Source organism: Mobula birostris, chromosome 10, assembly GCF_030028105.1.
Source record: "Mobula birostris isolate sMobBir1 chromosome 10, sMobBir1.hap1, whole genome shotgun sequence".
Taxonomy (NCBI): Eukaryota; Metazoa; Chordata; class Chondrichthyes; order Myliobatiformes; family Myliobatidae; genus Mobula; species Mobula birostris.
This window is the reverse complement of record NC_092379.1, coordinates 34,149,072-34,174,418: the sequence shown is the minus strand read 5'-3', so window position 1 is coordinate 34,174,418 and position 25,347 is coordinate 34,149,072. Positions and strand designations below refer to the sequence as shown.

Sequence of the window (25,347 nt, the reverse complement as noted above, 5' to 3'; positions counted from 1 at the left end):
AGAGCTTCCCACTAACTGTCCACTAATGTTTGCTCTGTTATATGCCCTCTCTTTAACTGGCTTTGACTTCCCTTGTCAGCCACGGTTGCATCACCCTGCTGTTAGAATACCTCTTCTTCTTTGGGATGTATCTATCCTGCACCTTCTGAATTGCTCTCAGAAACTCCAGCCATGCTTCTATGCCATCATCCCTGCTAGTGTCCCCTTCCAATCAATTTTGGCCAGCTCCTCTCTCATGCCTCTGTAACTTCCTTTACTCCACTGTAATACGGATATATCTGACTTTTGCTTCTCCTTCTCAAATTGCAGGGGGGGAAAATTCTATCATATCATAATCACAGTCCCCTTTACCTTAAGCTCTCTAATCAATTCTGGCTCCTTGCACAGCATTGTAGCATCCTCTAGTGGGCTCAACCACAAACAGCTCTAAAAAGCCATCTTGTAGGTATTCTACAAATTTCCCCTCTTGGGATCCAGCACCAACCTGACTTTCCTAATCTACCTACATACTGAAATCCACATGACTTTGCTCTTTTGACACGCATTTTCTATTTCCCATTCTAATTTTGTAGCTCACATCCTGGCTACCATTCAGAGAACTGTATATAACTCCCATCAGGGTCTTTTTACCCTTGTGGTTTCTCAGCTCCATACACAATGATTCTACACCTTCCGAGCCTATATCATCTTTTTCTAAGGATTTGATTTCATTTTTTTTCTACCAACAGATACACCACCCCCACCTACCTGCCTGTGCTTTGATACAATGTCTATCCTTGGGTGTTAAAGTCCCAGCTACAGTCTTCTTTCAGCCACAATTCAGTGCTGCCCACAACATCATACATGCCAACTGTACTACAAGTTCACCTATCTTATTCCGTATACTGCGGGCATTGAAATATAACACCTTCAGTCCTGTAATCATCTCCCTTTTTGATGTTGTCCTCTTTTTACATTCCAACTCATCCCATTGACTGCAATTTTGCCCTATCATCAGCCTCTCCTTGCTAGCAGTCTCACTACACACACTACCTCTGTAAATCAACAGCCCCACCCTCAGCTCTATTACTCCAGTTCCCATCCACCTGCCAAATTAATTTAAATCCTTCCAAACAGCTTCAGCAAATCTGGCCACAAGGATATTGGTCCCCCTCAGGTTCAGGTATAACTCATCCCTTTTGAACGGGTCGTACCTTTCCCCAGAAGCGGATACAATGATCCAGAAATCATTGAAAGGATGCTTATGTGAGAATGTTGTTCTTGGACTACAGTTCAGCATTCAACATCATAATTCCCTCCAAGTTTGACAAGAACCTTAGAGAACTCAGCCTTCACCCTGCCTTGTGTAGCTGGATCCTGTACTTCCTGTCGGATTGCCGGCAGGTGTTAAGAGTGGGCACCCTCACTCCTGCCCCTCTGACCCTCAACACAGGAGCTCCTCAGGGCTGTGTACTAAGCCCCCTTCTTTACTCTCTGTATACCCATGACTGTGTTGCCACCCACAGCTCCAATCTTCTAACTTAATTTGCTACATTGCTTGGCCTTACCTCAAATAACAACAAGGCAGCCTACAGAGAGGAAGTCATCACCCTGACACAGTGGTGTCAAGAGAACAACCTCTCCCTCAATGTCGCAAAAACAAAGGAGCTGGTTGTGCACTATAGGAGGGATGGAGACAGGCTAACCCCATGGACATTAATGGATCTATACTGGCTGTGTGTGAAAAAAGCTCAACAGCACCTCTTTCACCTCAGATGGTTGAAGAAGTTCCCAAATCCTAAGCACTTTCTACAGGGGCACAAATGAGAGCATCCTGACTGGCTGCATCACTGCCTAGTATGGGAACTGTAATTTCCTCAAAGGCAGGACTCTGCAGAGGGCAATGTGGACAGCCTGGCACATCTGTAGACGTGAACTTCCCACTATTCAGGACATTTACAGAGACAGGTGCGTAAAAAGGGCCCAAAGGATCATTTGGGACCCGAGTCACCCCAACCATAAACTGTTCTAGCTGCTACAATCTGGGAAACGATACCGCAGCATTAAAGCCAGGATCAACAGGCTTTGGGACAGCTTCTTCATCAGACTGATTAATTCACGCTGACACAACTGTATTTCTATGCTATATTGACTGTCCTGTTGCACATAGTATTTATTACAAATGACTATATATAGCCGGCTGGTGGCGTAGTGGCATCAGCGCCGGACTTCGGAGTGAATTCGAATTCCCGAGTTCAAATCCGGCCGGCTCCCTTGCAAGTTTTCCATTCATGCTGGGTTGAGTGTCAAGCTAGCAACTCGGCCTCATAAAAATAAGAAAGCCTCCTAAAAAAACGCCATCATGATGGCGAACTGATGACTCCACTCGGAGTTAAGGGCTTTTTTCTTCTTCTTCACTATATATTGCACATTTAGACGGAGACATAACGTAAAGATTTTTACTCACATACGTGAAGGATGTAATTCAAATCTGAACCCCTGCCCCCTGCACTAATTCCTCTGCCATGCATCTATTTGCCAACTGCTCCTTTCTTACCCTCACTGGCACATGGCATGGGCACCCTGCTTTTCAACTTTCTACCTAGCTCCATAAAATCTCTCTTCAGGACTTCCTCACCTTTCCTATCTAGGTCATTGGTGGCAATATGTACCAAGACTCTCGGCTGCTCCCCTATGCCCTTTAGAAAGCCGCGGACCCGACCCTGGCATCTGGGAGGCAAAATATCACATCTGGATGTCTCGATCACGTCCACATTTCTCAGCTCCACTCCTCTAACTATGGAATCTCCTATCACTATTGCAGACCTCTTTACCTCTCTTCTCTTCTAAGCCACAGTGCCAGAGATCCAGTTGCTGTGGCTCCCCCCCAGTAGATCGTCACCCCTATCAGAATACAAAATGGTGTACTTATTATTGAGGGGAACAACCACAGGGGTACTCTGCACTGTCCGCCCATTTCCCTTTCTTCTCCTGACAGTCACCCATCTACCTGCCTCTTGCAAACTAGGGGTGACTACCTCTCTGTATTCCCTATCTACAACTTGGATCTTTCCTCGACTTTGTCTTGTCTCGGCTCTGCCGCGTTGAATTACCTCCAAGTCCTCTCCAGCAACTCCAGCCTGGACATGCAGCAACTGTCCTGTCTCTCCGAGACCCCTGCCCAAACCGCAAAAATGCCAGATCATACAGGCGATTCGGTTCAATTACGACAGGGAAGCCACAGGCCACTGTTTGCAATGATAGTTTAGCAAAAAAATATTAGTTGCTTTGTTTCATTAGTCACCAGCAAGTAGTCGCTGAACTTCAGCAGTGCCATCTTAAACTGAGAATAAAGGAGAAGAAACCGGTAAGATATGCACAAAAGTGGCAGCACGGTAGCACAGTGGCTAGTGTAACACTTCACAATCGTAGTGATTGGGTTTCAGCATTCAATGTCTTTAAGAAATTTGTACATTTTCCCGGTGACCACGTGGATCTCCTCTGGTTGCTCCAGTTGTCTCCCACATCTCAAAGACACATGGGTTTCATTAGTACCTTGTGGGCATGCTATATTAGCACCGCGAGCATAGTGACATTTGCGGGCTGCTCCAGCACAGCCTTAGACCATGTTGGCTGTTGACGCAAACAACACAAATGCCATGTGCTTCAATGTACATGTGACAAACAAAGCCATCCGTTAAAAATAAGCAGTATCACAAGTCAGAACTTTAAAAGAAAGTAGCCACTTACCGGGAAGGGTCGACTAGTTTGTACAGCGTCCCTGCAGGTGCATAAGCACTGGGGTTTCCAGTGGACATGAAGTAAAGTTCACCTGTGGGAGCAGAAACACTGATATCTCCTGTGTCAACACACCACAGAGTGAGCAGAGAGGGTGATGGAGTCAGAGTTGTACAGTGCAGAAGCAGGACCTATAATCTGCTGGAGGAACCCAGCATCTGTGAGGGTGTGGGAAGGGCGGAAGGAGTTGTTGATGCTTTGGGTGGGGACTCAGCATCAGGACCAAGGTTCGACTTGATTCCATCTTAATTGTATATCCCTCTGTGCCCTGCTCATTCAGGTACCTGCCCCGATTCCTCTTAATTGTATATCCCTCTGTGCCCTGCTCATTCAGGTACCTGTCCCAATTCCTCTTAATTGTATATACCAATGTGCCCTGCTCAATCAGGTACCTGTCCCGATTCCTCTTTTTCAATCTTTTTATTAATTTCAAAATATAGAAACAAAACATAGCAATAATACAGATAATATGAGATGTATTGTTACATTTAAAAAAAGAGTAATTGCAAAACCAAATAGTGGAAATTACCAAAACTCCATACATGTAGAACTGATCACGGATAATATAAAGCAAAAAAAAAGGAAAAAGACAAAAAAAAGAAAAAAAAAACCCATCCCAAAAGAGAAAAAAAACAACTAAACTAAACTAAAAGACTTGGGCAAAACTAACAACTTAAAAATGGAAAAGAAGAAAACCTCAGCGTCGACGCCTCCATTCCCCTCCAACAACAGTACAGAGAAATAAAACCAGTTTGGAAATGATCAAATTACATCAAATGAAAATGCTGAATAAATGGCCTCCAAATTTTTTCAAACTTAATAGAAGGGTCATAAACTGCACTTCTAATTTTCTCCAAATTCAGACACACCATAGTTTGTGAAAACCAATGAAATACTGTAGGAGGGTTGATCTCTTTCCAATTCAACAAGATGGACCTTCTAGCTATTAAAGTAAGAAATGCAATCATCCTTCGTGATGAAGAGGTTAAATTATTTGAGTCTATCATTGGTAGTCCAAAGATAGCAGTAATTGGATGAGGTTGTAAGTCTATATTTAGGACCGTTGAAATAATATCAAAAATATCTTTCCAATATTTCTCCAACAAGGGACATGACCAAAACATGTGAGCTAAAGAAGCAATCTCAGACTGGCATCTGTCACATATTGGATTAATATAAGAGTAATAACGAGATAGTTTATCTTTGGACATATGAGCCCTGTGAACTACTTTAAACTGTATCAACCTATGCTTAGCACATACAGAGGATGAATTCACCAACTGAAGAATTTTTTCCTATTTTTCAGTCGGTATATTAATCTCAAGTTCTCTTTCCCAGTCAGCTTTAATTTTATTAGAGGCATCAGGACATAAATTCATAATTATATTATATACAATTGCTATTACACCTTTCTGAGAAAGATTTAAGTCTAAGATTTTTTCCAAAGTGTCCATTGGATATGGGTGTGGAAAATTAGGAGAGACAGTAATTAAAAAGTTTCTAATCTGTAAATATCTAAAAAAGTGAGATCTGGGTAAGTTATATTTATTAGAGAGTTGATCAAAAGACATAAAACAGTTATCCAAGAATAAATCGCGAAAAGATATTATACCTTTGGTTTTTCAATCAAAGTAAGCTTGATCCATCATGGAAGGTTGAAAAAGAAAATTTGATATAATGGGACTTGCTAGAATGAATTGATTAAACCCAAAAAATCTTCGGAATTGAAACCATATACGTAAAGTATGTTTAACTATTGGGTTATTCATTTGTTTATATGATTTAAAAGAAGTAAAAGGAAGTAAAGTTCCTAAAACCGAACCCAAGGAAAACCCTTGTAATGAATTAGATTCAAGATTTACCCAATGAGGGTTTAAAGATGCGTCCAAATCTTGTAGCCAAAATTTTAAATATCGAATATTAATTGCCCAATAATAGAATCTAAAATTTGGGAGGGCAAGTCCCCCCTCCTTCTTGGATTTCTGTAAATATCTCTTACCTAACCTAGGATTTTTATTCTGCCAAAGATATGAGGAAATTTTTGAATCTACGTTATCAAAAAAAGATTTTGGGATAAAAATTGGAACCGATTGAAATATATACAAAAATTTAGGCAAAATGATCATCTTAATAGCATTAATCCGACCAATCAAAGACAAAGAGATTGGGGACCATTTGGTAAATAAAAGTTTAATCTGATCAATTAAAGGTAAAAAATTAGCTTTAAATAAATCTTTATATTTTTTGGTAATTGTTATCCCTAAGTATATAAATGAATCAGTAACCAATTTAAATGGTAAACGTCCATAAATAGGTACATACTTATTTAAAGGGAATAATTCACTCTTACTAAGATTCAATTTGTAACCAGAAAAGTTACTAATTGAGCTAACAGATCTAAGATAGCAGGAATTGACTTCTCCGGGTTAGAGATATATAACAACAAATCATCTGCATATAATGATAGTTTATGTATTTCATTTCCACGGGTAATACCAACAATATTTGGCGAGTCACGGATAGCAATTGCTAAAGGTTCAAGAGCAATATTAAATAGTAAAGGACTAAGAGGGCAACCTTGCCTAGTACCGCGAAAAAGACGAAAAAAAGGAGATCTATAATTATTTGTACAGACCGAGGCTACCGGGGAGTAATATAACAATTTAATCCAAGATATAAATGTCAAATTAAAATTAAATTTCTCAAGAACATTAAATAAATAAGGCCATTCAACTCTGTCAAAGGCTTTCTCAGCATCTAATGAGATAATACATTCCGGGGTAGTAAGTGAGGGGGTATAAACAATATTCATTAACCTCCTAATATTAAAAGATGAATAGCGATTTTTAATGAATCCGGTTTGATCAATGGAAATAATTTGAGGTAACACCTTCTCCAGTCTAGCAGCTAGAATTTTTGAAAAAATTTTTGAATCTACATTCGGAAGAGATATCGGTCTGTAGGATGCACAATCCGTAGGATCTTTATTCTTTTTAAGAATTAAGGAAATAGAGGCTTCATAAAACGATTGTGGTAATTTACCTAAACTAATTGCTTCCTTACCGATTCCTCTTAATTGTATATCCCTCTGTGCCCTGCTCATTCAGGTACCTGTCCCGATCCCTCCTAAATGTTAAACACAAGAGATTCTAGAAATGGTGGAACTGGAAATCCTGAGGAACACACTACAAAATGTTGGAGGAACCCAGCATGTCAAGCAGCATCTGTGGAGGGGAATCAACAATGTTTTGAGCTGAGGTGCTTTATCAGGGCTAGAAAGGAAGGGTGCAGAAGTAGAATAAGAAGGTGGAGGAGAGGGGGAAGAATACAAGTGTCAGATGACAGATGAGACCAGGTGAGGGGGTGAGTGGGGGAGGGATTAAGAAAGAAGCTGGGAAGGGATAGGTAGAAGAGGTAAAGGGCTGAAAAAGGAATCTAATAGCAGAGGACAGTGGACCATGAAGAATGGGAAGGAGGAGGGGAACCAGAGGGAGGTGATGGTTAGTTAAGATAGAGAAGGGTGAGAGGGGAACCAGACTGGGGATTGGAAAAGGAGAGAATTAGGGGAGAGAAATTACTAGAGGGTGAAGAAATTAATATTCATGGCATCGGGTTGGAGGCAACTCAGAAGGGAGTGGTTTAAACTCATATGGCAGGGCAATGGGAACCAGTATGATAGAGCTGAGAATGAGCCAGCAAGTTTACAAGTAGATGATAGTTATAACATGAGTGTAAGGAAACGCAAGCCAATGATTGGGTACAATTGGGTACAAGAGCAAAGAGTTAAATTGTACCACAGTGGCAAAATTCAAAAGGGCGAAGAATGCAGAAATGAAGGTGTTGTAATTAAATGCACATAGCATTCGGAATAAGGTGGATAAACTCGTGGCGGAATTAGAGATTGGTTGGTATGACATTGTGGGCATCACTGAGTCATGGCTGAAGGAAGGCCATGGTTGGAAGCTTAACATCAAAGGATATACTTTGTATCGAAAGCACAGGCATGAAGGCTTAGGTGGTGGCTCTGTTGGTAAGAGGTGGAATTACATCTTTAGAAAGAGGTGACATAGGGTTAGAGAATGTTGAATCTTTGTGGGTGGTGCTAAGAAACTGCAAGGGTAAAAAAACACATTATGGAAATCATATATAGTAGCAAAGATGTGGGGTTGAGATTGCAAAGAGAGTTGGAAAAGGAAAGTAATAAATTCAAGGGGCAAAGTGAAGTGATGATGGCACTGAATGGCGAATCCTTTGCTTGCATCTTCGGAAACAGCTCTATCTCTTTTTTCCCTTTCTTTTCCTTTTCAGGGTTTTTTGAAGACCCTGACCTGGAGTTACACTCTGACTTCGGTTCTTTGCTGGAATGGGACCTGCTCTCAGGGCCTCATGGCCAGCTGCTTTTTGATAACCCAAAGATTAGTGCATCTTCTGGGTGCTGGATGTTCGTGGCTCTGGAGACGGGCTGATTCAAGGTTGGTGCGCCAGACTGGTGTCGCGGGAGAACACAGAACATGGAGCAGCGGGTTAGCTGCTGTGGGCTGTGTGTCCAGAGACCTGAGCTCTTTGGACGCAGAGCTCCAAAAAAGCAATGCAACAGACTTTTAACATCATAAATCAGTGAGTTATTTGTTTTGTCTCCTCTCTCACTGTGCAACAGGGACAGCTCTTTTTCCTCTTATTAGGGAGGGGGGGAGAGAGAGGGGGGAGGGGAGGGGGAGAGGGAGAGGGAGACGGGGAGAGGGAGAGGGGGGAGAGGGAGGGGGGGAGAGGGAGGGGGGAGAGAGAGGGGGGAGAGAGGGAGGGGGGAGAGAGAGGGGGGAGAGAGAGGGGGGAGAGAGAGGGGGGAGAGAGAGAGGGGGGAAGACAATCTCAAATTACCAGGTGAAGGAATAGTCTTTGGGATACTGCAAGTCTGTCTCTTTATTGATGCTTTGCTGCACACTTGAGTGTTTGGTGGGGTGGGGGGCGCTGATGCTTTTTTGCTGGTGGTGGGAGTTGGGCATTGCCTTGCTGCTGCTTGTGCATGGGAGGAGGGAGCATGGGGGGCTGCTTTGGGGGTCTAATGTTTAACTACCATTCATTCTTTGGGGCACTCCTGTTTTCATGGATGTTTGCGAAGAAAAAGAATTTCAGGATGTATATTGTATACATTTCTCTGACATTAAATGTACCAATTGAAACCTATCTATTGACAAGGGTAATGACACAATTGTAATGGGGCATTTCAATATGCAAGGGAATTGGGAAAATCAGGTTGGTGACAGATTGCAGGAGGGGGAATTTGTTAAATGCCTACGAGATGGCTTTTTAGTGCAGCTTGTGCTTGAGCCTACTTGAGGAAAGGCTATCTTAGATTGGGTGTTGTGCAATAACCTAGATCTTATTAGGAAGCTTAATGTAAAGGAACCCTAAGGAAGCAGTGATCACAATATGATTGAATTCATACTGCAGTTTGAGAGGGAGAAGCATAAGTCATATGTATCAGTATCACAGTGGAATAAAGGAAATTACAGGAGCATGAGAGAGGAGCTTGCCCGGGTGGACTGGAGGAGGACACTGGCAGGGATGGTGGCAGTGCAGAGATGGCTGAAGTTTCTGGAAAAAGCTCACAAGGCGCAGGATAGAATATGTCCCACAGTAGTTCTCATATGGCAGGGGTAGGCAACCGTGGGTGACAAGGGAAGTTAAGGACTACATAAAAGCCAAGAAAAGGCATGCAAGGTAACACAAGTGAATGGAAAGTTGAATGATTGGGATGCTTCCAAATTCCAACAAAAAGCAACTAAAAAAGCTAAAAAAAGGGAACAGCTGAAATATGAGGGCAAACAAGCCAATAACAAAGCAGAATACGTAAAGTTTTTTCAGTTATATAAAAAGGGGGGTGAAAGTTGATATTGGACCACTGGAAATATTACTGGTGAGGTAGTCAAGTCACTTTTTATTGTCATTTAGACCATAACTGTTGGTACAGTACACAGTAAAAATGAGACGTTTTTCAGGACCATGGTGCTACATGAAACAGTACAAAAACTACACTGAACTACGTAAAACAACACAAAAACTACACTAGAATATAGACCTACCCAGGACTGCATAAAGTGCACAAAACAGTGCAGGCATTACAATAAATAATAAACAAGACAATAGGCACAGTAGAGGGCAGTAGGTTGGTGTCAGTCCAGGCTCTGGGTTTTGAGGAGTCTGATGGCTTGAGGGAAGAAACTGTTACATAGTCTGGTCGTGACAGCCCGAATGCTTCGGTGCCTTTTGCCAGATGGCAGGAGGGAGAAAAGTTTGTATGACGGGTGCGTGGGGTCCTTCATAATGCTGTTTGCTTTGTGGATGCAGCGTGTGGTGTAAATGTCTGTAATGGCGGGAAGAGAGACCCCGATGATCTTCTTAGCTGACCTCACTACCCACTGCAGGGCCTTGTGATCCAAGATGGTGCAATTTCTGAACCAGGCAGTGATGCAGCTGCTCAGGATGCTCTCAATACAACCTCTGTAGAATGTGGTGAGGATGGGGGGTGGGAGATGGACTTTTCTCAGCCTTCGCAGAAAGTAGAGATGCTGCTGGGCTTTCTTTGCTATGGAGCTGGTGTTGAGGGACCAGGTGAGATCCTCTGCCAGGTGAACACCAAGAATTTGGTGCTCTGAACGATCTCTACGGAGGATTTGTCAATGTTCAGTGGAGAGTGGTCGCTCCGTGTCCTCCTGAAGTCAACAACCATCTCTTTTGTTTTGTTCACATTCAGAAACAGGTTGTTGGCTCTGCACCAGTCCGTTAGCTGCTGCACCTCCTCTCTGTATGCTGATTCATCGCTCTTGCTGATGAGACCCACCACGGTCGTGTCATCGGCGAACTTGATGATGTGGTTCAAGCTGTGTGTTGCAGCACAGTTGTGGGTCAGCAGAGTGAACAGCAGTGGACTGAGCCATGGGGGACAAAGAAATAGCAGATGGACTTAATGGGTACTTTGCATCAGTCTTCACTGTGGACACACCAGCAGTTTGCCAGGGTCCGTGAGTGTCAGGGAGCAGGAATGAGTGCCATTGCTATTACAAGGGAAAACAGGTCTTCAGGTGGATAAGTCACTTAGACCAGATGGACTATATCCCAGAGTCCTGAGAGAGGTGCTGAAGAGATAATGGATGTATAGATCATGATCTTTCAAGAATCAGTTGATCTGGGCATTGTCCTGGAGGACTGGAAAATTGCAAATGTCACTCCACTTTTTAAAAAGGGAGGAAGGCAAAAGAAAGGAAATTATAGCCCAGTTAGTTTAATGTCAGTGGTTGGAAAAGTGTTGGAGTCTATTATTAAGGATGAGGTTTTGGGGTACTTGGAGACTAAAGTCAGCCTGGTTTTTGTAAAGGGAAGTCTTGCCTGACAAATCTGTTAAGAGTTCTTCAAGGAAGTTAAAAGCAGAGTGGACAAAGGAGAGGCAGTGGATGTCATTTACTTAGATTTTCAGAAGGTACTTCATAAGGTACCACACATGAGGCTGTTTAACAAGATAAAATCCTATGGTGTTACAGGAAAGATACTGGCATGGTTAGAGGAATGGCTGACAGCCAGGAGGCAGCCAGTGGGAATAAAGGGTGCTTTCTCCGGCTGCCTGCCAGTGACCAGTGGTGTTCCTCAGGGATCAGTACTGGGACCGCTGCTTTTCACATTGGTTGTCAATGATTTAGATAATGGAACTGATGGCTTTGTGGCAAAGTTTGTGGATGATATGAAGCTAGATGGATGGGTAAGTAGTGCTGAGGAAGCAATGCAATTGCAGAAGGACTTAAGACAAATTCGAAGAGTGGGCAAAAATGTTTGCAGATGGAATACATCTGGGAAATGTATGATAGTGCACTTTGGTAAAGGAACAAAAGTGCAGACTATTATCTAAATGGGAAGCAAATTCAAACATCAGAGGTGCCAAGGGACTTAGGAGTCCTCGTGTAAGACTCCCAGGTTAATTTACTTGTTGAGTTTGTGGTAAAGGTGGCAAATGCAATGTTGGCATGTATTTCAAGGGGAATAGGATATAGAAGCAAGGAGATAATGTTGAGGCTTTATATGATACTAGTCAAGTCGCATTTGGAGTATTGTCAATAGTTTTGGGCCCCACATCTCAGAAAGGATGTGTTGTCATTGGACAGAATCCAGAGGTGGTTCATGAGGGTGATTCCAGCGGATGTTTCCTACGGTGGGGTATCCAGAACCGGAGGGCACAGACTCAAAATTGGGGAGTGACCTTTTAGAACAGAGGTAAGGAGGAATTTTTTTTTTTAGCCAGAGGGTGGCAAATCTGTAGAATGCTCTGCCACAGACTGCAGTGGAGGCCAAGCTCGTGGGTTTATTTAAGATGGAAGTTGATAGCTTCCCGATTGGTTAGACGTTAGATCATATGGCATGAAGGCAGGTATATGGAATTGGGAGGGATCCGGGATGATCCATAATGGCGGAGCAGAATTGATGGGCTGAATGGACTAATTCTGCTCCTATGTCTTATTCTATAGATGTGTTAATATGAGGTGTTGCTCTCCTAATCTTAAATGTTCTTCTCTATTACCTCTTCTGACAGCTCATTCCAAATACCAACTACTATGTGTGTGAAAAGTTTACCCCTTAGATCCCCTTTAAACTTCCACCCTCTCACCTTAAACCACCATGCTGGATCTCTATAGTTTCAGACACTGGGTATCTATTCTATATACAGGTTGACCACTGATTATCCGGCATCCATCCTTGGTTTCCTGAGACTTGCCAGATTTTGCAGGATTAAAAGATGTCACGCAATAATAATGGCAAAAATGGACTGCAAAAGCTTAAAAAGGATTATTAATTTTAAAATTAAATATCAACTTATTAACTACTGTGTTTACAAAGAATGGCGCTTCTCAGTTATCTTTGTAAACATTTCATCCAGGCAAAGTTGTTTCATGTGTTTTTATTTAAAGATGGCGCTGGTATCTGGCGACTCTGCGCGAGCTCTCCCGAGCAAACTGCCCTCTCCACTATCCTATACCCGAGAAACCCTTCTAAACCTACAATTTAGAAAGATAAAGATCAACAACACCCTGGCGAAGCTACTGACCGAGCTGCAGACCACCGCGCCAGAACTGCTTCTTAAACTCCAGACCGCACCTGGACCCGACCAACGAGGCCCACCACGTTCCCGGAGACCAGCGGTCTGCTACCATGCTGGAGCGCTTGGAGACACGGCCCATTCTGACCAGCACCTCTCCAGAGCAGACGACCAAACAGAAGTGACGGCGGAGACCTCAAGGTGCCCCAGACGCTTCCCCGGAGCAACCACCATAAAGCCCCGTTGGTGGCCATCCACAGCTGCCAGAAGTGAGGCCTCCACCACCGACCTCAGAAATCGAGCCCGAGGCTCGGCTGGAGCGCAGGCCTCCGCAACCGTGACTCGGCTTGAGGACTTGTTTCAGCCAGCAGCCCGGCCATCCGGGATTAAGTGTCGGCTTCGGGGCCCGACCCAATTGACAGCTGGAAGTGGCAGCGGAGCCTCCCCCATTACTCGGCCCGATCTGGAGCGCACGACGACGCAATTCCCACGGGACGGGTCGACCAACAACAAAGAGCTGCCAACAACACACTGCATCAATGGAAACCTGGAAAGATGCACTACTTACCGAGGAAGCGTGGGAGGAGGCTGCTGGTCAGATTGAAGCTGAGGGGCTTCAGGATCCTTGTGCCCACCATCCTACTAGCTAATGTGCAAGCCATAGAGAACAAGGTGGATGATCTTAAAGGGATACTCACCTACAGCAGGGAGATGCAGAACTGCTGTGTATTCTGTTTCACCGAGACCTGGCTCTCCCCTGCCACCCCCGACTGTGCCATCCGACCGGAGGGATTTTCGATCCATCGGATGGACTGCACGGCGTCTTCAAGCAAGAGGAGGGGGAGGTGGTGTCTGCCTACTGATCAACACTGCGTGGTGCTCGGACACAGTGGCGCTGACAAGCTCCTGCAGCCCGGACCTGGAACACCTATCGGTGAAGTGTTGTCCCTACTATCTGCCACGGGAATTCACCTCAGTCATACTGACAGCGGTCTACATTCCCCCCAAGGCGGATGTGGAGTGTGCTCTGAACATACTGTATGCCAACATCAGTGAACTTGAGACCAGGTACCCAGAGGCTTTGCTCATTACAGCCGGGGACTTCAACCAGGCCGACCTCAGAAAGGCGCTGCCAAAGTTATACTAACATGTCTCCTGCCCCACTAGAGGCCCGAATATACTTGACCAATGTTACACAGCAGTCAAGGATGCCTACCGTTCCGTCCCACGACTTCACTTCGGAAAATCGGACCATCAGGCCATACTCCTCCTCCCGGCTTACAAACAGAAACTGAAGCGGGAGGTCATGGTGTCAAAAGTAGTGTCACATTGGACGGAGGAAACAGATGAGGTCCTCCATGACTGCTTTGAATCGGTGGACTGGTTAGTATTCAAGGACTCGGCAGCTAACCTCGATGAGTATGCCTCAGCTGTCACGGACTTTATTTGGAAATGCACAGAGGACTGTGTGTCTCACAAGACGATCCGGGTATTCCCTAACCGGAAACCTTGGATGAATTATGAGGTCAAGTCCCTTTTAAAGGCTAGAGCTGCGGCTTTTAGGTCCGGGGATACCAGTCGCTGCACAGAATCCAGGCGTGAACTCCGGAAAGCCATTAAGGGCGCCAAGAGGCAATATCGAGCCAAGTTGGAAGCCCAGGCTAACCAAAGGGATGCCAGTAGAGTATGGCAGGGTCTAAATGAGATCACTGGGCGCAAAGAAAAAGCTGGGAATATCAATAACTGTGGCGCTTCTCTTCCTGATGAACTTAACGTATTCTACGCAAGATTCCAACAGAAGAGGAGCGTCCTGCTCCCTCCGGGTGAACCGAACCTGGTGGCATCGAGATTTATCGTCACCGAGGAGGACGTTAGAAGGGCCTTCCTGAAGATAAATCCAAGGAAGGCGACGGGCCCAGATGGCGTTCCGGGATGGGTTCTCTGGGCCTGTGCAACGGAGCTAGCTGGAGTGTTTGCTGACATCTTCAACTGCTCCTTGCTTCAGTACAAGATCCCGTCGTGTTTTAAGAAGGCAACGATAATCCCAGTGCTGAAGAAGAGCAAGGTGGCATGCCTGAATGACTATCGACCTGTGGCTCTCACATCAATTGCTATGAAGTGCTTCGAAAGATTGGTTATGGCACACATCAGCCTCAGCCTACCGGTCAACCTCGACGCTTTGCAATTCGCCTACCGGAGCAACAGGTCAACGGCAGATGCCATCTCTCTGGCCCTACACTCCTCCTTAGAACACCTGGAAAATAAAGACGCATACGTAAGGCTCCTTTTCATTGACTACAGCTCTGCCTTTAATACCATCATTCCAAATAAACTGATTCCTAAGCTCCGGAACCTGGGCCTGAGCACTCAGATCTGCAGCTGGATCTTCAACTTCCTCACAGACAGGACCCACGCTGTAAAAATAAGGGACAAGCTCTCCTCTACAATCACTCTGAGCACCGGTGCCCCACAAGGCTATGTACTCAGCCCCCTGCTGTACTCACTGTACACCCATGATTGTGTAGCAAAGTTTCCATCAAACTCAATATATAAGTTTGCTGATGACACAACAATTGTAGGCCGTATCTCGGGTAATGTTGAGTTTGAGTACAGAGAGGAAATTAAGAACCTGGTGGCATGGTGCAAAGACAATAACCTATCCCTCAACGTCAGCAAGACGAAGGAATTGGTTGTGGATTTCAGAAAGAGTAGCGGACCGCATGACCCAATTTACATCGGTGGTGCGCAAGTGGAACAAGTCAAAAGCTTTAAGTTCCTCGGGGTCAATATCACAAATGACCTGACTTGGTCCAACCAAGCAGAGTTCACTGACAAGAAGGCCCACCAGCGCCTTTACTTCCTGAGAAAACTAAAGGAATTTGGCCTGTCCCCTAAAACCCTCACTAATTTTTGTAGATGCACCATAGAAAGCATTCTTCTAGGGTGCATCACAACCTGGTACAGAAGTTGTCCTGTCCAAGACCGGAAGAAGCTGCAGAAGATAGTGAACACGGCACAGCACATCACACAAACCAATCTTCCGTCCATGGACTCACATTACACTGTACGCTGTTGGAGCAGTGCTGCCAGGATAATCAAGGACATGACCCACCCAGCCAACAGACTTTTCGTCCCTCTTCCCTCCGGGAGAAGGTTCAGGAGCTTGAAGACTCGTACGGCCAGATTTGGGAACAGCTTCTTTCCAACTGTGATAAGACTGCTGAATGGACCCTAACCCGAATCTGGGCCATACCCTCCAAATATCCGGACCTGCCTCTCGGTTTTTTTGCACTACCTTACTTCCCATTTTTCTATTTTCTATTTATGATTTATAATTTAAATTTTTAATATTTACTAATTTTAACTATTTTTAATATTTAATATTTGTAATCCAGGGAGTGTGAAGCGCAGAATCAAATATCGCTGTGATGATTGTACATTCTAGTACCAATTGTTTGGTGATAATAAAGTATAAAGTATCTCTTCCAGTGTAATTTTTCTTGCATCAAATAAAAATTCATTAGCTCTTGTTTCTTCACAAATTACGTTTCTCTAATCCCTTGATTAAATTACTCAAAAACTCAATTAACTTGTCAACAGTAAATCTTTCAGTTTCATCAGCATCGCTGCCATTTTCATCACTTGCAGAGTTTTTAAACTCTCTATAATTTCCGAGTCTGTAAGGTGATGCACAACAGGTGTTTTATCATCAACCATCATCCACGCATGTAGATTTTCTTCGTTAAGATTACTTGCTATATCTTTGAATGCAGGTCTAGTAACCTGCATTCACAAGCAAAGCATGAATAATTACCTTCTCCTTTGGTACACGAAATCCTGTAAAATCGTCGTCAAGCTTTTCTTCAGGCGCATTATCAAACATCAACATATGCCAGTCATTCTTTAGTGTTGAAGATTCTACCTTCTCCCACCCTTGAGCAATGAACCAAAGAACGTCCTCCATGTTAAATTCTTTAATAAATGTCTGTACAGAATTTCCAACATTCACCTCATCTAACAGACCTTCCATGAAAAGTGAGCCTTTAGAGAGTATTCTTTGATCTTGGGGTTGGATAAGCAATGTAGAGTTTGGTGGTAAGTACACTGTAAAACATTATTCTTAAACAGGAATTCAGCTTTGGGGTGAGGTGAATAGTTATCCAAAAATAAGAAGAATTTTGCAATCTTTGGGTAGGCCTACAGATGTGCAATGTGCTCTGGTTTCTGACACACAATATTTTTCCAGCCACTCTAACATAAAATCAGTGGTAATCCAGCCATTTTTATTTGTGCGATATGTTTCTGGGTAAATTTTAAACACCTTTCAAGGCCCCAAGGCATTTACTTTTTTCAGTCACCGGTGGTTAATATCTGTGAGTGTCTGCTGAGTTGGAGCACCCTAAAATGGTAACTCTGTCCTTAGATTGTTTGAATCCTCTGGAATCACTGTTGGACTGTTTTCCTAGGTATGTATCGCCAGTACAATGTAGTATATACCTGCTCAGGACTGAGGTTTCCGTCAGCTGGGAGCTTCGCAAATTCACAGACTCGGTAGCTTCTTCATGGTTTGCAGACTGTTTATCTCCACACACTTTATGCATGGAAAATCCAAAGTATTTCTTAAACCTTTGAAGCCATCCTTCACTATGGTTGCATACATGTTCTAATTTAAGTTCTTTATGGATCAACTTACGCTTGGTTCATTATCGTACCGCCCAACAAGTCAATTCCACCACTCCGATGCTGGCGAAACCATTCAATCATCACTCGATCATGCTCAGTGCTCTTACCAACTTTCATAGTTTTCTAATGCTCATTTGCTTAGCAAATCCCTGTTTGCACAGAATTGCAAATGTTTTTCTCTTTGGTGCTTTATATCATATACGGTTTATGAACCAATGCCATATAAGTCACACAGCTCACACACAGAAATACCTTGGTGCAGTTTTTTCAACATTTCAACCTTCTCTTGGATTGATGTTAACATTTGACACCACCACTAGTACTTGCACTTATCGTAGAAGCCATAGCTAGGGCTAAATTTACATAAAATAAGCACAAAGTATTGGAATTACCACCAAGTGCAATATAAATAATAAAAATAGTGTGCTTTTGTCAAAATGAGTCTCGCCACAGATGGTGCTGCATGTGCTACACACAGTGCCATCTGATGGCCGCCCAGTAAACTATGTCTCATAATTTCATCTGAATTGAAAGAAGTGCCAAACCACTAGTTTCCAGAAAATCGGTGGTCAACCTGTACGTTGTAATTTTATATATATATATATATATATATATATATATGTCTGTTGTGTCACCTCTCAGGGAGAACAGAGGCAGCCCCACCAATCTCTACTGGTAAGAAGGGCTACCCTCCAACCCAAGCAACATGCTAGTGAATCTTTTCTGCACCTTCTCTAGCTAAATCACATCTGGAATCAGAGAACCTCATAGAGTTGATATCCAGACAATCACCAAGGCATGAAAAGTTATGGGATTAGTACAGAGACATCAGCATGGATATGGCAGTCCAACGGGCCCATTTCTATTGCTCTGTGACTCTAAGTGTGGCTTGGTGAACAACCCCATCCATGACAGTTCACTTTCACTGTGGTTAACTGCCGTTGAACGCTGTCCCTAGCGATTCGTTGACCAACAGGTTGACCTCACTGCCACAGTCTGACAGGTGCCAAGTGCAGCCCCCCTCCCAAGAGGCTCTGGAGAGGTAGTGGGGGGGGGTGTTTCTGCAATAAAGGCCAGACAAGAATGGGAGGGAGAAAGAGGGGGAAGAAGATTGGAACTAAAGAATAGGGGAGATAGCTGGAGGGGAAGGAGGGAGGGAGAGAACGAGAGGCCAGTAGATTACGGAAAGGGAAAAGAGAAGGGATTAAAGCTTAACATTAAAGATTACCTTTATTAGTTATATGCACATCAAACACACAGTGAAATGCATCATTTGCATCAATGACCAACACATCCCAAGGATGTGCTGGGGGCAGACTGCAAGAATCAGCACGCTTCCAGCACCTGCAACTCGTATGCATTGTAGAATATGGGAGGAAACCAGAGCACCTGGAGGAATCCAACACTGTCAGGGGGAGAACATACAGAGAACAGTGGGAATTGAACCCCCTATCTTCCAATCACTGGTGTTACTGTTCCTCCAAGAGGAGAGAGGAATGAAGCGGAGAGGATGAAGGGATGGAGGGCAGGGTGAAGGAGGCAAGAAGGAGATGTGCGAAATAAGGAAGGGAGAGGGAGGGGCAGACTGGGGCATGCAGAATAAATGCAGGGGGCAAAAGGAAGGAACAGAGATCTGAGAAGGGGCAAGAGAACTAATGAATCCAATAACGAATTTCTCCACAGAGCAGTGAGTACCGGGAACTTGCTCCTACAAGCGGTTGAGGGGAAGAGCAGGGAGGAGTTTCAGGAGAAGCTGGATAAACACAGAAGAGGAGGAGAAGTTGAAGGCAGGTTGAAGGAGGAGAGTCTGCTGGGTGTGGGGCACAGATCATAGTCCCCAGTAAGGTATTGGAGGGAGGTTTCCAAATTGTGGTGGTACCTCAGTTACACACACCTGGGGCTTCATACGAGCTTGCTATGAGACAGTGTGACTACAATATATACCTATACTATTTTTTTTAGGCATCCGTTAGTCTCGTCATATATATATAGAACCATTAAAAAAGAACGTCAAACATCCAATTTGCAAACAATAGAAATTATGTAAATAAAATTCAGAACTAAAGTTCACAGCCACAACACCAGTTCATCGCTGCAGCCGGTCCTGTTAGTTGCGGGCCACAGCCTCAGTTTTGCAGAGAGACAAGTACAACTCACCGAGCAGGGAACTAAACATCGGCCCTAAAACCCTGAGCTTTCCAAGCTGCCTCTGGCATTTAAATCAGTCAAACATCAATTTGCTCCTTGCTCTCGGGCCCAGTCCCCACCGCTTCAACTCTGCCTTGCCTTGGATCTGCCGCTGCAAATCAGCTCGAAGTCCGCTGCAGCAAATGCCATACATTAGCTTGCTCCCCGCTCCCAGGCCTGGGCCCTGCCTCAACCATCCTGCACCTTTGAGATTTCAGTTCACACCACAAAAATACCAGGTCACACAGGTGGTTCAAAAGCTCAACGCTGAAAGGAAAGTTATAAGTTATCGATTGTAGTGATCACTTTCAATAAAAAGTGTGATTAATTGAGTAGTTAATAATTTTTTTTTGCTGCCAGTAAGTCATCACTGTGTCTCATCAGTGCCATCTTAATTTAATTCAGTTCCCTTGACACCCTCCCTCACAGTTCTGAGCACTCTGACTGTGGAACCCAGACCCAACACATTGCAGTTGTCAGATGAAACTGCACTGACTTAGGCCAGTTATAGAATTCCACGAATTGGGAAAGCTGGGAATCTGTGAACTGATGTAGGTCCATGATTCCAAATCTCTGACCAGTGACATCCACCCAACCCAGGGTCAACTGAATTCAGAAATACACAGAAAATGCTTGAAACACTCAGACTGTCAGGGAATGTGAGTGAAGAGAAAATATATCTTAGATTGATGATCTTTCACCAGCATTTTCTGTTCATATGTTGGAATTCTGTGGTTGCTATTTTTCAGTGAGTTTTGGGAGACGTGAAAGGCATTATGGAAATGCAAAATGGATGCAGAAATATGTCAAAAACATTCTACAGGTTAGACAGCATCTCAAGTTCAAGTTTTTTTTAAAAAAGAGGCACTTGGTACATATCTAGGATATAACTGCCATGACAGTTAGCTTTTGTACATTATAAACATAATGAGAGGTGACAATGGAGATGTGGAGTATGGTGGCAGGGATGGATAAAGTGGACAGCCACGGACATTTTCTTAGGGTAGAAATGGCTACTGTGATGGAGGTATGGCTTTAGGGTGTTTGGAAGGATGACAGGTATATTGCATGGGTAATGGTGGGTGCGTGGGGCATGCTTTTAGGAGTGTTGTTGGAAGCAGATTCACTTAGGACATTTGTTAGACTCGGGTGGGCACGTGGATGGAAGAAAGAAAAATGGAGGGCTATGTGGGAGGGAAAGGTTGAATTGATCTTGGAGTAGGATAAAAGTTTGGCACAACATCATAGGCTGAAAAGCCTGTACTGTGCTGTACTGTCCTATGTTCATAAATTAACTTAAACTTAACCTAAATTACACATAATCTAGATTACAAAAATAAACAAAATAAACATAACATTCATGCAAGTCTATAGAAAGACAGCTTAAGTTTTGAAAATAATGAAGGATCTTTGACTACAAGGTTAATTCTATTTCTCTCTCCACAGAGACTGCATGACTGAGTGTTTCCAGCAATCTGTGTTTCAAATTTTCAGCACCTGCAGTATTTGATTATTTGTATCAGATCTTTTTTGTCACTGACTTAGTGTGAAATGTGTTGTTTTGTGACAGCAGTGCTGTATAAATGCATAAAAATTACTACAATTTAATGTAAAAAGAGAATAACAAGTTAGTATTCATGGGTTCAGAAGTCTGACAATGGGGGAGGGGAGTTGTTTCTACTTCCTCCTGCATTCAGCCAATGCATAGACTGAACACTCGAGTGGGGATGCCAGCACTGAGCCCCCACTCCTCACACCATTGCACAGGGATGGGGAAGGCTCCTGGGATACAAACAGGAGGTGGTGGTTAGAGTTTATCAGAGATGTTACCTGCCTCATCTTCAGCAAATGAGATGATGTACTGATAGTAGCTATTGATGAGCTTAGGGAAGTTGCAGACTTTGGCACTGCCCATACAAATCTCGTGATATTGCCACTTCCCAGAACCAGCATCCTCCTTGAGAGCCATCAGACGCCTGAAACACAGAGAGGGGTCAGAGAGGTTATACCATATGTCACATACCACAGAGAGTGTGCAATGCATACACCATGTCACCCAATAAAACCCATAAAAAGAGAGTGTAATACACACATCCTACCGCACAGTACAACACAGTTCAGACAGGAGGTAATACATACACTATGTCACACATGTGATTCAATGAGATAGTGAAGCACAACATACCACTCCACTCAACAGGAGTAACTGGAGTTTAATCCAGGCAAGTGTGAGGTGGAGATGGTCAGCAACTTTAAATTCCTCAGTGTTATTTTGGAGGACCTGTCCTTGGTCCAACACAACAGCACTATACTTCCTTAGGAGTTTGCGGACATTCGGCGTGACATCTAAAACCTTGACAAACTTCTATAGATGTGTAATGGAGAGCGTTACAACCTGGTATGGAAATACCAATGCCCTTGTACAGAAGATGCTATAAATAGTAGTAATATGGCCCAAACAAGAGAAAATCTGCAGATGATGGAAATCCAAACACATACACACACACACACACACACACACACACACACACACACACAAAGAGTTTCGGACCAAAACGCCGACTCTACTTTTTTTTCCATAGATGCTGCTTGGCCTGCTGAGTTCCTCCAGCATTTTGTGTGTGTGTTGCATTGATATGGCCCAGTCCGTCGCAAATAAAGCCCTCCCCACCATGTGAATATCTACATGAAAGCTGTCACAAGAAAGCAGCATCTATAGTCATGGACCCCCACCACCCAGGCCATTATCTCTTCCCACTTCTGCCATCAGAAAAAAGGTACAAGAGTATCAGGACTCACATCACCAGGTTCAGGAATAGTTATTATCCCTCAACCATCAGGCTCTTGAACAGAGAGCCTCACTCAACTCCACTTGCCCCATCATTGAAATGTTTCCACAACCTAAGGACTCACTTTCAAGGACTCTCTGTCTCATATTCTCGAGATTGTTTATTATTTAGTAGTATTATTTCTTTCTTTTTGCATTTTAACATCTTGTTGTCCTTTGCATACTGGTTGAGTGCCCAAGTTGGTGCGGTCTTTCATTGATTCTATTGTCTATTATTCTACTATACATTTATTGAGTATGCCCACAAAAAAACAAACCTCAGGGATGTATATGGTGACATATATGTACTTTGATAATTAATTTCCTTTGAACTTTGATGTAGGTGACTGTAATAGACTGCCAGAGGCTTTGATGGAAGCAGATGCAATAGAGTTTAAGAGGCTGTCAGACAGACACATAGGCATGAAGGGAATAGAGAGATATGACAGAAAAGATTTAGTTCAATTTGGGATTGTATTCAGCACAGACGTTAGGGGCCAAGGGTCCTATTTCAGTGTAGCACTGTTCAATGTTCTAACTGAAACAGAGTCAGAGAACGGGTATCAGAGACACCATGTCACCCCAACCAACATAACCCAATTCGATGTAATATACACCACACCGCAATAACACTGTTACTGGGCTTCTAAGCTTGTGAATATTTAAATATACTTGACTTAGTGGCAGTTTATAGTGCTATTCCTATGGCATGCAGTTAGCCCCTCCCACATAGGAGTTCACATACTGTAAAAGCAAGGTTATCAATACACTTCTGTGCAGTATCCTACATATTGGCATCCTGGTGTGCTCTGCATCATACCTCAATAACAAACGCACGTGGTTGATCGTCCATGAATTGCTGCTACAGACCAAGTGAGATCCTCAACAAGGTAGAATTCGTGGTAAGCCTGTTCTTGTTTGCATATATCTATGAAAAATATCCACACACTTAGCAACCCTTATTCAAGAAATGGAGTTGGGATAGCCCAGGAAATTATAGGCCAGTGAGTCTACTCTGATGGAGAAGACCCTGAGAGGCAGGATTCGTGAACATTTGGAGAGGCATAACGTGATTAGAAATAGTCAGCATGGCTTTGTCAAAGGCAGATCGTGTCTTACAAGCCTGATTGAATTTTTTGAGGATGTGACTAAGCACATTGATAAAGGTAGAGCTGTAGATGTAGTCTACATGGTTTTTAGCAAGGCATTTGATAAGGTACCCCACGCAAGGCTTATTGAGAAAGTAAGGAGGCATGGGATCCAAGGAGACATTGCTTTGTGGATCCAGAACTGGCTTGCCTACAGATGACAAAGAGTGGTTGTAGATGGGTCATATTCTGCATGGAGGCCAGAGACCAGTGGTGTGCCTCAGGGATCTGTTCTGGGACCACTATTCTTTGTGATTTTTATAAATGATCTGGATGAGGAAGTGGAGGGATGGGTTAGTAAATTTGCTGATGACACAAAGGTTGGGGTTGTTGTGGAAAGTGTGGAGGGCTGTCAGATGTTACAACAGGACATTGATAGGATGCAAAACTGGGCTGAAAAGTGGCAGATGGAGTTCAACCCAGATACGTGTGAGGTGGTTCATTTTGGTAGGTCAAATATGATGGCAGAATATAGTATTAGTGGTAAGACCCTTGGCAGTGTGGAGGATCAGAGGGATCTTGAGGTCCGAGTCCATAGGACACTCAAAGCTGCTGCACAGGTTGACTCTGGTTAAGAAGGCATACAGTGCATTGGCCTTCATCAATCGTGGGATTGAGTTTAAGAGCCGAGAGGTAATGTGGCAGCTATACAGGACCCTGGTCAGACCCCACTTGGAGTACTGTGCTCAATTCTGGTTGCCTCACTATAGGAAGGACGTGGAAACCATAGAAAGGGTGCAGAGGAGATTTACAAGGATGCTGCCTGGATTGGGGAGCATGCCTTATGAGAATAGTTTTCTCCTTGGAGCAACGGAGGATGAGAGGTGACTTGATAGAGATGTACAAGATAATGAGAGGTATTGATCATGTGGATAGCCAGAGGCTTTTCCCCAGGCTGAAATAACTAGCAAGAGAGGGCATAGTTTTAAGGTGCTTGGAAGTAGATACAGAGGAGATGTCAGGGGTAAGTTTTTTTACGCAGACAGTGGTGAGTGTGTGGAATGGGCTGCCGGTGGCGGTGGTGGAGGTGGTAACGACAGGGTCTCTTAAGAGACTCCTGGATGGCTACATGGAGCTTAGAGAAATAGAGGGCTATGGGCAAAGCCGAGGTAGTTCTAAGGTAGGGACATGTTCGGCACAGCTTTGTGGGCTGAAGGGCCTGTATTGTGCTGTATATTTTCTATGTTTCTAACCCAAACTGCCTACTCTAACTGTATGCACGAGCAGAGATCTGGCCAGGGTTGTCGCGCAATGCCCTCGAGCTGCACCCAAAAGTGGATACGTTGTAATGATCTGTGGACCACTAGCCTGGGGAAGTGCACAGAGACAGGACATAGAAAAGTCAGTCAAACTTTCAGGGAGAGAAAAAGAATAAAATAATAAATAAACAAACAAACAAACAAACAGGAAATTGGAGCAAACACCAGCTGTTCCAACATCTACATATCTAATAAAGGCCCCCAAGTCATTTGATTTCTCTGAACCAGGGGACTTTGACAGATGACTCAGATGCTTTGAGACATTTAGAGTTGCATGCAATCTCATGCATCAAGTAAGCACACAGATAGACTGCATGGATGACAAAGCAGATGACACTGTGGGTGGATTAGGACTGACAAATGCTTAGGAAAAAGGAGTATAAA

General features: G+C 43.8%; 1 protein-coding gene across 1 annotated transcript in view; it reads right to left on the bottom strand.

Annotated features, from left to right (window-relative positions):
- LOC140203948 (HHIP-like protein 1) overlaps positions 1-25,347 on the bottom strand; it is a 133,942-nt gene that overhangs the window by 18,943 nt on the left and 89,652 nt on the right. Inside the window, exons 6-7 of the mRNA XM_072270143.1 lie at positions 21,560-21,705; positions 3,730-3,811 (exon numbers count right to left, since the gene is read on the bottom strand). Coding sequence (XP_072126244.1) covers positions 3,730-3,811; positions 21,560-21,705 — 228 coding nt within the window. The remainder of the gene's footprint in view (positions 1-3,729; positions 3,812-21,559; positions 21,706-25,347) is intronic.